We start from the raw sequence: 12,500 nt of genomic DNA, 5'->3' as shown, positions 1-12,500 counted from the left end.
TAACAGATTCATTCCGAAGTCAGGCATCAACGAGTAGTGGAGGTAAATTGCCAGAAAAACAGTTAGTCGGAGCTCAATCATTGACGTTTTTGCTAGGCGGAAGCTAGCACAAGCTAGACAAATGTGTATGGTATATTTCAGACGAATTAATGACTTAGCCAATAACAAAATGCATAAGTTCATTAGTGAAAAATGATAGGGAAATGTAATGACTGCAACATATGGAGAATGATACATTATTTCAGAAAGACATGCTGTGTTGGTGTAACATGTAAACAATTCTATTACTTTGATTTATACCAAAAACATTATGTTCATATTCAATGCTGGAAATTATGAATGTACAGATTGATATGTATAGCTGTTGAATGGCCTGTTTAGGCCTGTATTGAAATTGAAAATGTATATAGAGTTTTGGTCATAGGCATCATTCAAGTAAACTAAAGTTAGATGCCAGGACATTAACTTCAGATACTGTAAAATATGTATATGTCTACTATTATAATGTATGTTGTTCATCCAGGTCTGTCATACAATATAATATAGGCTATATATATATATATATATAGGGGCTGGTGTTGGGCCGATCAGAATTCTCCCGGTGGCTTTTAGTGCCCCACTCCGCCCCTGTGTGTGTGTGTGTGTGTTACCTGTCTGTCCGTCTCTTCCTGTCTGCGTCGATCAGCGCTGAGCGTCGACTTCAACAGCAGCACCACTTCTTCAGAAAGACTCAAGCTCCCATGATCCTTTGCAGCAGGACTACAGCCTTTAAACACAAACATGAATTATCCTCGGGAGCTGCTGCTGCTGTGTGTGTGTGTGTATGTGTGTGTGTGTGTTTGTGTGTGTGTGTGTGTGTGTGTACCGTGTTGTTGGAGAGTTTCTCTGATCTGCTTCAAACAGCTGATCAACGTTTCCTCGGTGTCAGACTGTTTCTGAGCCGCCTGAAGAAGATTAAAGGGTCAGTTCACTCAAATTAAAGAAACAATATTCTAATACAAGTGTGTGTGTGTGTGTGTGTGTGTGTGTGTGTGTGTGTGTGTGTGTGTGTGTGTGTGAGAGTGAGTGAGTGAGTGTGTGTGTGTGTGTGTGAGTGAGTTAGTGTGTTTGTGTGTGTGTTACCTGCAGCTCGTTCTGCAACTGTGTGTGTGTGTGAGTTAGTGAGAGTGTGTGTTAGTGTGTGTGTGTGTGTGTGTGTGTGTGTGTGTGTGAGTTAGTGTGTGTGAGTTAGTGTGTGTGAGTTTGAGTGTGTTAGTGAGTTAGTGTGTGTGTGTGTGTGTGTGTGAGTTACCTGCAGCACCGTTCTGCAGCTGTGTGTGTTAGTGAGTGTGTGTGTGTGTTAGTGTGTGTGTGTGTGTGTGAGACCTGCTCCACTAGCGAGTGTGTGTCTGCGTGTCGTCTCTTCTCCTCCTCCAGCTTCTCGGTGAGGTCAGAGGTCGTCCTCCTCTCGGTTTCCAAGGCGACGGTCAGGTCAGACTTACACTGGTCGAACTCTTTCTGCAGCCTGAACTCACACACACACACACACACACACACAAACACACACACACACACACACACACGGATATTTTATTCTTAGATTTACTCTTTTTGAGATATTTTACATAATATTTTTTTTAAATTAAAAAAATAGAAAACTGTTACAAATAATAATGAAATAAAAAAAAATAAAACTTTAGTATGATTTAATGAAAAATTATGTGTGAATATTTCAACTTATTTATAAGTAGGGCTGTCAGCGTTAACACGTTAATCGCGATTAGATTAATGCAATCCATAACGCGTTCCTTCCTTCCGGTCTTCTCTTCCCTTCCTTCTTCCTTCCTCCCTCCTTTCCTTCCTTCCTTCCTTCCTTCCTTCCGGTCTTCTCTTCCCTTCCTTCTTCCTTCCTCCCTCCTTTCATTCCTTCCTTCCTTCCTTCCTTCCGGTCTTCTCTTCCCTTCCTTCCTCCTTCCTTTCCTTCCTTCCTTCCGGTCCTCTTTTCCCTTCCTTCCTCCCTCCTTTCCTTCTTTCCTTCCTTCCTTCCTTCCTTCCTTCCTGTCTTCTCTTCCCTTCCTTCTTCCTTCCTCCCTCCTTTCCTTCCTTCCTTCCTTCCTTCCGGTCTTCTCTTCCCTTCCTTCTTCCTTCCTCCCTCCTTTCCTTTCTTCCTTCCTTCCTTCCTTCCGGTCTTCTCTTCACTTCCTTCCTCCTTCCTTTCCTTCCTTCCTTCCGGTCCTCTTTTCCCTTCCTTCCTCCCTCCTTTCCTTCTTTCCTTCCTTCCTTCCTTCCTTCCAGTCTTCTCTTCCTTCCAACTGTCTTCTCTTCCCTTCCTCCCTCCTTTCTTTCCTTCCTTCCTTCCTTCCTTCCTTCCGGTCTTCTTTTCCCTTCCTTCCTCCCTCCTTTCCTTCCTTCCTTCCTTACAACTGTCTTCTCTTGCCTTCCTTCTTCCCTCCTTTCTTTCCTTCCAGAGCTACTGGACTTTTGAACGGCTTGTTTAACTTTAAAACACTTCCAGACGCTTCAGTTGACAAGTCAAAAGTAAAATGCAACCTGTGTCAAACGGAGTTTAACTACCACCGGAGTACGTGGAGTTTGAGTTAGCACCTCCACGCTAAACACCCAGGTGCAGCCAAGCCAGCCTCAGCTCCACCAAAGGAGCATTTTGGAGTGTGGGAGTCGCAGCAGAGCCGTGATTGATTCCCAGTTAAGACACTCTGGTAAGAAATGCTTTACATTATGGGCTTAAAACTGCCTTCAAATGGAAAATAACAGGATTTTAAACATGCAACTCAAAACGCCATTAATCGTGATTAACTATGGAAACTCTGCGATTAATCTCGATTAAAAAAATGTATTGTTTGACAGCCCTATTTATAATTTATCATAATAGTGATGTCATGAACAATTAACAGTCAAGGACATAACAATAATAGATTTTTAAAAGTATTAATCTATTACTAAAAATTAAAATCTTATAAATATACCTGTGTAAAAAAAGTTTTAACAGCCTGATCCCGTACATTTAATATATTTATATTTATAGTGCGTTACCTCTCCAGAGCGCGCTCCGTGCCGTCCCTCCTCTCTCTCTCCAGGCTGTAAGCTCTCTCCACCTCTCTGAACTGACTCCTCAGCAGCTCCAGGCTCTGCTGCGCCTCCTGCTGGCCGCTCCGCTCCGTCGCCACCACCGCCTCCAGGTCCCGGACCCTCAGCTGGCACACGTCACATGATCACAGACAGAGGATCGTATTAAACTTTATTAGCACGTCACATGATCACAGACAGAGGATCGTAACGTTTTATTTTAGGTGCTGTAATTTACTGGTGTGTGTTAGGGTGTGTGTGTGTGTGTGTGCACGTGTGTGTGTGTGAGTGAGTGTGTGTGTCAGTGTGTGTGTGTTAGTGTGTTAGTGTGTGTGCGTTAGTGTGTGTGCGTGTTTGTGTGTGTGTGTGTGAGAGTGTGTGTGTGTTAATGTGTGTGTGTTAGTTAGTGTGTGTTAGCGTGTGTGTCAGTGTGTGTATGTTAGTGTGTGTGCTAGTGTGTTAGCGTGTGTGTCAGTGTGTGTGTGTGTGTATGTTAGTGTGTGTGCTAGTGTGTTAGTGTGTGTGTCAGTGTGTGTGTCAGTGTGTGTGTGTGTGTGTGTGTGTGTTAGCGTGTGTGAGTTAGTGAGTGTGTGTTAAGTATGCGTGTTAGTGTGTGTTTGTGTGTGTGTGTGTTTGTGTTTGTGTGTGTGTGTGTTAGTGTGTTAGTGTGTGTGTGTGTGTGTGTGTGTGTGTGTCACCTGGATGATCTCAGAGTTAAATTTGGACTCCAGGTGAGCGGCTCGTTCCGCCTCGATGCTCGACTGCAGAGACTTCATCTTCTGATCCCACAGCTGGAAGAGAAACCACACAGGAGTATTAATAGGAGTAAAAGTATTATTATTAGTTGTAGTATTAATAGTAGAAGTAGTATTAGTAGTAGTATTGATATCAGTAGTAGTATTAGCAGTATTTGTAGTAGTAGTAGTAATAATATTAGAAGTAGTAGTAGTAGTAGTAGTAGTAGCAGTATTAGCAGTATTAGTAGTATTAGTAGTAGTATTAGCAGTATTAGTAGTAGTAGTAGTACTATTAGAAGTAGTATTAGTAGTAGTAGCAGTATTAGCAGTATTAGTAGTATTAGTAATAGTATTAGAAGTAGTAGTAGTAGTATTAGAAGTAGTATTAGTAGTAGTAGTAGTAGTATTATAAGTAGTATTAATAGTAGTAGTAGTAGTAGTATTAGAAGTAGTAGTAGTAGTAGTAGTAGTAGTAGTAGTAGTAGTAATACTATTATAAGTAGTATTAATAGTAGTAGTAGTAGTATTAGAAGTAGTATTAATAGTAGTAGTAGTAGTATTAGAAGTAGTATTAATAGTAGTAGTATTAGTAGCAGTAGTAGTAGAAGTAGTATTAGTAGTAGTAGTAGTAGTATTAGAAGTAGTAGTAGTAGTAGTAGTAGTATTAGAAGTAGTAGTAGTAGTAGTAGTAGTAGTAGTATTAGAAGTAGAATTAATAGTAGTAGTAGTAGTAGTAGTATTAGAAGTAGTATTAGTAGTAGTAGTAGTAGTAGTAATACTATTATAAGTAGTATTAATAGTAGTAGTAGTAATATTAGAAGTAGTATTAATAGTAGTAGTAGTACTATTAGAAGTAGTATTAGTAGTATTAATAGTATTATTAGAAGTAGTGGTAGTATTATCATAATACATATTGCATATCATCTTTCTCCTCCTCCTCTCTCTTCCTCCTCTCTCCTCCTCCTCTCTCTTCCTCCTCTCTCCTCCTCTCTCCTCCTCCTCCTCACCTCCTTCCCTCTCCTCACCTCCTCCTCTCTTCCTCCTCACCTCCTCCTCTCTTCCTCCTCACCTCCTTCTCTCTTCCTCCTCCTCCTCCTCCTCCTCCTCACCTCCTTCTCTCTTCCTCCTCACCTCCGTCTCTCTCCTCCTCTCCTCCTCTCTCTCCGTCAGGTATTTCAGTTCGTCTGCTTGTCGTCTGTTCGCCTCGGCCTCCTTCTCGCTCTCCTTCTGCACCGCTGCCATCCTCCTCTCCACCTCCTCCAGCGCCTCCTCCTGCTCCTGGAGGAGTCGGTGCAGGCGTTGGTTCTCGGAGCCGAAGCTGTGGATCAGTTTGTCTCTCTCCTCCACGTCCTGCTGCAAAGCATGCTGGTCCTCCTCTCGGCCCCGCCGCGTGATGTCCACGACCTTCTGCAGCTCCTGGACCGTCTGCTGGAGCTCCGACGCTCGCACTGACACCCGAACGCATCACAGGAAAGGTTTATATTACAGTGAAAGAAGGGATAAAACCGACGCTCGCTCTGACACCCGAACGCATCACAGAGAAAGGTTTATATTACAGTGAAAGAAGGGATAAAACCGACGCTCGCACTGACACCCGAACGCATCACAGGAAAGGTTTATATTACAGTGAAAGAAGGGATAAAACCGACGCTCGCTCTGACACCCGAACGCATCACAGAGAAAGGTTTATATTACAGTGAAAGAAGGGATAAAACCGACGCTCGCTCTGACACCCGAACGCATCACAGGAAAGGTTTATATTACAGTGAATGAAGGGATAAAACTGACGCTCGCTCTGACACCTGAACGCATCACAGAGAAAGGTTTTTATGATTATAAAATTAAAAGATAAGTTAAAATGCAGACGTGTTTGATGCAGGGTTGATGATTTTTGGGATGAGGGTGCGTTTGATTCGAGTACCTGTGAGCGCCACTTTGTCTCCGCTGAGCTCGGCGACTCGCTCTGCGTCTCTCTGAGCGACGGTCAGCTGATACTGAAGCTCCGCCCTCAGAGCCTCGCCGCGCTCCACCGACGATCTGAGACGAGTCAGTTCAGTCTGCAGCCTGCACAGCTGGACACACACACATTACACACATTACACATATACACACAGACACACATTACACATTAATATATACACACACACTGTACGTTGTCGGGTGGAGCCTCCATGGATCGGACTTGTTCGTCACATCCCACAGATGCTCGATTGGATTGAGATCTGGGGAATTTGGAGGCCAAGTCAACACCTCAAACTCGTTGTTGTTGCTACTCAAACCTGGGCCCCCTGACTGGTCTGCAGCTATGGCAACAAACTGCGATGCACTGTGTATTCTGACACCTTTCTACCAGAACCAGCATCAACTTCTTCAGCAGTCTGAGCAACAGCAGCTCGTCTGTTGTACCTTCGCTCCCCACGTGCATCAATCAGCTTTTGGTCCTTGTCAAACTGGCTCAAGTCCTTACGCTTGCCCATTTTTCCTGCTTCTAATGGCGCTTTTCCACTCTACAGTTCCAGCAATACTCACCGGCTCAACTCTACTTGTTTTTTTTGGGTTTCCATCAGGGATAGTACCTGGTACCTCCCACAGACTCACCAGCAGTGGGAGGGGCCAAAGGGGTCGGGTGCGCTGTGAGCTGGGCAGCAGCCAAAAGGCGGGGACCTTGGCGGTGCCTCCATTGTTAAGGCAGCCGACCAGAGCTGTGGCCGCAAGGTGGTCGGTGCCTGCCGTGGCCGCAATCCCCGAACCCGCTGGTGGACACCGGCAGTGAGGGATGCCGTCAAGCTGATGAAGGATTCCTATAGGACCTTATTTGCCTGTGGGACTCTGGAGGCAGCAAGCAGGTACCGGCAGACCAAGTGGAGTGCAGCTAAGGCAGTCGCAGAGGCAGAAACCCGGACATGGGAGGAGTTCGGCGAGGCCATGGAGAACTAGTTCCGGACGGCTTCAAAGAGGTTCTGGACCACCATCTGGCGTCTCGGGCGGGGGGGGGGGGGGGTGCATCGTCAACACTGTGTACGGTGGGCTGCTGACCTCGACATGGGATGTTGTGGATCGGTGGAAGGAATACTTCGAAGACCTCCTCAATCCCACCGACACGCCTTCCAGTAAGGAAGCAGACCTTGACCTCCAGCTCTCACTGGATCGGTTCGCAGCCGAGTGTGAAGCGGCCGGGATGAGAATCAGCACCTCCAAATCCGAGTCCATGGTCCTCAACCGGAAAAGGGTGGAGTGCACTCTCCACGTCGAGAGGAGCCAGATGAGGTGGTTCGGGCATCTAATCAGGATGCCTCCCGGACGCCTCCCTGGTGAGGTGTTCAGGGCCCGTCCCACCGGTAGGAAACCCCGAGGAAGACCCAGGACACGCTGGAAAGACTACGTCTCTTGGCTGGCCTGGGAACGCCTCGGGGTCCCCCGGGAAGAGCTGGACGAAGTGGCTGGGGAGAGGGAAGTCTGGGCTTCCTGCTTAGGCTGCTGCCCCCGTGACCCCACCGCGGATAAAGCGGAAGAGGACGACGAGAAAGCCACATACAACAGCAACACCATCGCCTCCATTGCTTATGTGTTTGTGTCGTGTAGAAAACGACGTCACGGCAGTTTAACGCAGCCGTTGCTATGACGACCCCGCTCACGTTGAGGAGGAACTACAGAAATGGAAAAGGTTCCTGGTGCCAAACTGAGCTAGAACTGTATAGTGGAAAAGCGCCATAACACATCAACTCTGAGGACAACGTGTTCACTTGCTGCCTAATATTTAAATAATAATGTTATGCCTGATCAGTACACACACACACACACACACACACACACACACACACACACACACACACACACACACACACACACACACACACACACACACACACCTCCTGGTTGTGTCCTGATGTCAGCTCCAGCTTCTCTTTCTCCAGCTGACTGATTCTCCATCTCAGCCTCCCCTCCTCCTCCTCCTCAACATCGCCTCCTCCTTCTGATGCCGCCCTCCTCCCTCCTCCTCCTCCTCTCTTCCTCCTCCTCCCTCTCTCCTCTTCCTCCTCATCACCCTCTGCTCTCCTCTCTGCTCGTCCTCCTCCGTCTCCCACCTGCTTCTCTCGCTCGTGCATGGCGGCCACGATCTTTTTCAACCTGGAGAGGAAACGAGAAAATAAGTAATGAAGTTGTTAATTGGTGTTATTTTTACTAGCAGCTGTTTCAGGAACATATCAGGATGGAAAACATGAATATAACCTGGTGATCTCGTCCTCTGAGCTCCTGGCAGCAGCTCTCTGTGTGTGTGTCCTCCTCCTCTCTGCTCTTCCTGAGCCGCTCCGACCCGACTGTCTCCTCCTCTCCTCTGGTTCAGTCTGCATCGCTCTGCTGCTTCTGAGCGGGACTCAACCTCCCTGAACATGCATTTAAAATATATATAATATACATTATTACACAGGAGGGACTTTCTGATCACAGTATATAAAGTAATATACTATAATATAAAGTAAAATACTACAGTATAAAGTAAAGTACTACAGTATAAAGTAAAGTACTACAGTATAAAGTGAAATACTACAGTATAAAGTGAAATACTACAGTATAAAGTAAAGTACGACAGTATAAAGTGAAATAGTACAGTATAAAGTAAAATACTACAGTATAAAGTAAAATACTACAGTATAAAGTAAAGTACGACAGTATAAAGTAGAATACTACAGTATAAAGTGAAATACTACAGTATAAAGTAAAATACTACAGTATAAAGTAAAATACTACAGTATAAAGTGAAATACTACAGTATAAAGTAAAGTACTACAGTATAAAGTAAAATATTACAGTATAAAGTAGAATACTACAGTATAAAGTGAAATACTACAGTATAAAGTAAAGTACTACAGTATAAAGTAAAATACTACAGTATAAAGTGAAATACTACAGTATAAAGTAAAGTACTACAGTATAAAGTAAAATACTACAGTATAAAGTGGAATACTACAGTATAAAGTAAAGTACTACAGTATAAAGTAGAATACTATAGTGTAAAGTAGAATACTACAGTATAAAGTAAAGTACTACCGTACAAAGTAGAATACTAGAGTATAAAGTAAAGTACTACGGTATAAAGTAGAGTACTACAGTATTAAGTAAAGTACTACAGTATAAAGTAGAATAATACAGTATAAAGTAAAGTACTACAGTATAAAGTAGAGTACTACAGTATAAAGTAGTATTTCCCTCTGATATGTGGTGTAGTAGAAGTATAAAGTAGCATCACGGCGAAATACTGCAGTAAAGTACCTCAAAGTTGTACATAATACAGTACTTTACTGAAATAAAGTAAATGTATTTAGTTTCCATCACTGCCTGCCGGTGGTTAGGTCGCCGGTTGCTTGGTAACCATGGTTGCCGGGTTGCTGCTGTTGCCTTGGCAGCAGACGCATGAGCGAAACTCCGTTCATTAATCTACCTAAATCTATCTTCACTTCCCTTTCATCGCAGATATTTACGTGTTACAGAAACACTTCAGACTATTTACGAATTAACTCGATACACTTTTCAATTCGGCTTCAGTCACATAAACTAAAAAACGCGTTTTCTGACATAATTTTAACTTGTATTACCCCAAATCTCCTCCGTACCAACAAGCTCAGAGGCGGCTTTTTAAACATCAACGATTTACAACTGACATTTTACTCTTATTAAAAACTCCGAATATGCGGAATTTAGGCGACTTGAACCAGCTGCGACAAGTTTGTTTACACTACCTGTCTACTTATTAATAATGTTATTATTTACAGAGAAAACTTGACAATAAAAACACTTACAGCAACATTCATCCAGGAACCGTTTGAATCCGACGCCATCTTGAGCGTCCTATGTCATTTCCGCCCTCACTCAGGATTGGTTGGATATCTGAGTATAGTAAACACTGAAGTACTGATATAATATCTATCTATTAACAACTTCATCCACTGCTTATGTTAATAATAATAATAATAATAATGATAAATAAGTTGAGATATTCCTTTATTAGTCCCACAATGGGGAAATGTGCATTATTAATTACATTAAGAGTAATATTGGTATTGAGTGATAATACACCAGAGGTGATATTCTTATTGCACAGATTAAAGTGAAATAAATATCTATATTATATGAATATCAGTATTGTCCGTATACATGAAATAGTAATATTGCAGAGTATTGGACATAAACCAGCAGTCATTGTTAAATTGTTGTTTTTTTATTTAACAATTTCAGAGATAAAAAATATTACAGACACAATTAAAAAATGGTTACAGTTTCGTCATCGCTCTGCACAGATTTGATGTTTTCAGCTCGTCAGTGGTGTTTAAGCTTCAATGTACGTCATCATTTATTCATTGAATCTGAGCAATCACAGACTAAAATATTGATAAAAAAATGAAATTTGAACGGAAAAAACATAACTACTCCAAGAAAAGTAACAATATTGAACTATGACTATGACATTGAAGCCTTCACAAACAAGTTAACAGTGAATAATTACAGTAGTATGAACAGTTTCTACAGTAAGACTAGAATATGAGAATATTAGAATAAAACAATGCAGTGGTAGGCAAATCCAGCCCTCCAGCAAAAAGTTTTGGTCCCCTAAATTTTCCCATATATAGATAATATCAAATCTACTAAAAAATTTCCATTATAGATGACGACGTAACCACACATGTAAATTAAATCCTAATAAATATGAGCTTGTAACCTTTTATACACTTGTAATTAACATTATTTGTCCATTCGACCAGAATAGATTTCTGTCAGTACCAACCAGCTTCAACCATTTGCCCTCAGAAACAACCCAAAAACAAACATAGTAGAACTTAATTGTCAATCCCTGTAGTAGAGTATTAATGCTAAACAAACACAAATCATACAGTGAAAAACTACACTGGAAATAAAATATTACAAGTTAACAGCAGAGAGTTATAATTAAAGTAACTGAACAAATAAAGTCTGATGTGATTCTTTTGTAGGAAATCATGGGAGAGAGAGAGAGTGATATCTCTTAACCACTCAACCACCTGCGCACCCCAAGTCTGATGTGATTCGGTACAAAAATCCATCCTGTGCAGTCAGATGGGTTTAGATGCTTCAGGAGCCCCTGAATACCTACTCTGATTTCACTAACACATCATCTTCTGGCTCAACTTTTAGAACCTCTTCCAGGTCTGGGTTTCCCTTTGCTTCCTCCTTAACTCTCTTCAACAGTTCCTCATTTCCACTTTTCTCAATCTTGATCATTAAGCTTTTAAATATAGTACGCAGGGGTTGGGCGTACTCTATTACACTCTCTTTGTGGTCTTTAAACCCATAGGTATATCCTGCTGTGTGCAAACCAAACACTCTGCAATGAGCATCAAACACTGGGGAGCCAGAAGAGCCGTGATACATGAACGTTTTGTAAGTCACTACTCTCTCTGCTTTATTTCCACCCATCAAGATGTTTTTAATGCCTTGATTTGTGATCACTTGCCTGATTGAGTGTATAACTAATGGGAAGTCACTGTACAGCTCTAAATGATCATCAACAGCCTTTCCTCTGTTCTCTTTCTCAATGATGCATGTGGGATCCATTTGTTTGATTTCTCCTGCTGGGTGGCCAATAATACAGGCTTCACCATTCTGAGGCACTGGACCAAATTTCTTCAGGAGCCCTGGTGGCACCTCCGGGCCCTCAGGGTTGAGCTCAAGGACAGCATAATCTAGTTCACCATCAATGAATTCAGTGAGTGTATTCTTAACTTTAAAGCAGCTGCAATTAATGTCACGCTCATCAGGATCATCATAGTTAAACAAAGTAAACGTATCTATATCCTCCAGAGTTACTCTACCTTCTTCATCCATAAATAAATGTGCGTTAGTCAGGATAAAGTTATCAAACAGTACGAAGCCTGTGCCTGTACGACCATTCTCAACAACAACTTTACAGACTGACTTGCTCAGTTCCAGCAGTTTTCGGACTCTGTGAACTTCACTAAAGGACTTCTGGATCTTTCCAAAGTTTTCCTTCCTCAGATTCACGGCTTTCTCATAAGAATCACCTGGGAATCGACTCTCCATGATTTCTTTCAGTTTTGGAAACTGCTGACGCAGTATTTTATAAATCTCAGTGGTCTCACTGCTGCCACTTTTATCCAGTGATGTTTTCACACTGGTTCCTCTCCGCTTTGCTACTTCTAAGACTTTTGAGTCACTCCAATTAGTATTCTTGTTCCGTGGAAGACATATCTTAAATTCTTTTTCATGTAGGTTGTCAACCTTTTGCGTATGCTCAGTGAAGCGGTCATGATTCTTACTGTCAGACAGCTCAAAGTCACCGAGGTTATCAATGAAGCGACCGTCTCTTTTCAGACATTCTTCCACAGTCATCCCTTTCTCTCCGTAGACACACAGATACGTAAACTGTTTCATTGTGTTATTTCTTAAGATCTCTTTTGTTCTAGAGTTTTTTCCTCCCTGGCTTTCAATGTAGAACACAGAGTATCTGTTTCTTGGATGTACTATTTCAGAGGGTTTGTTTAGGACCCCTTCAATCTTTTCTGGTTTACATGATAGGATAAGTAAAGCCCCATCCCCTACGCAAGAACAAGGAAAATGTGTTGCAACAACACATTCCCTGTCTGTCTTACGGAGCTGAATTACAATGTTTTCATCAGTACACTTCAGCTTGTTATATCTTTTACTTGA

At 42.5% G+C, this 12,500-nt stretch overlaps 2 protein-coding genes across 2 annotated transcripts in view; both read right to left on the bottom strand.

Annotated features, from left to right (window-relative positions):
• LOC128383627 (coiled-coil domain-containing protein 171-like) overlaps positions 1-9,214 on the bottom strand; it is a 19,791-nt gene extending 10,577 nt beyond the window's left edge. The window contains exons 1-10 of the mRNA XM_053343221.1: positions 9,135-9,214; positions 7,886-7,928; positions 7,670-7,816; positions 5,722-5,872; positions 4,932-5,248; positions 3,762-3,854; positions 3,031-3,191; positions 1,366-1,504; positions 866-944; positions 651-766 (exon numbers count right to left, since the gene is read on the bottom strand). Coding sequence (XP_053199196.1) covers positions 651-766; positions 866-944; positions 1,366-1,504; positions 3,031-3,191; positions 3,762-3,854; positions 4,932-5,248; positions 5,722-5,872; positions 7,670-7,816; positions 7,886-7,928; positions 9,135-9,214 — 1,326 coding nt within the window. The remainder of the gene's footprint in view (positions 1-650; positions 767-865; positions 945-1,365; positions 1,505-3,030; positions 3,192-3,761; positions 3,855-4,931; positions 5,249-5,721; positions 5,873-7,669; positions 7,817-7,885; positions 7,929-9,134) is intronic.
• Positions 9,215-10,922: 1,708 nt separating this feature from the next.
• The window catches only part of LOC128383626 (serine protease FAM111A-like), a 1,882-nt gene continuing 304 nt past the window's right edge, over positions 10,923-12,500 (bottom strand). Inside the window, exon 2 of the mRNA XM_053343220.1 lies at positions 10,923-12,500. This exon is cut by the window's right edge and continues 102 nt beyond it. Within this exon, the coding sequence (XP_053199195.1) occupies positions 10,923-12,500 (1,578 nt within the window).

The sequence above is a fragment of the Scomber japonicus genome, chromosome 22, assembly GCF_027409825.1.
Source record: "Scomber japonicus isolate fScoJap1 chromosome 22, fScoJap1.pri, whole genome shotgun sequence".
In the NCBI taxonomy this organism is placed as follows: Eukaryota; Metazoa; Chordata; class Actinopteri; order Scombriformes; family Scombridae; genus Scomber; species Scomber japonicus.
The sequence above is the reverse complement of the archived record's forward strand: the minus strand, read 5'-3'. Positions and strand labels throughout refer to the sequence as shown.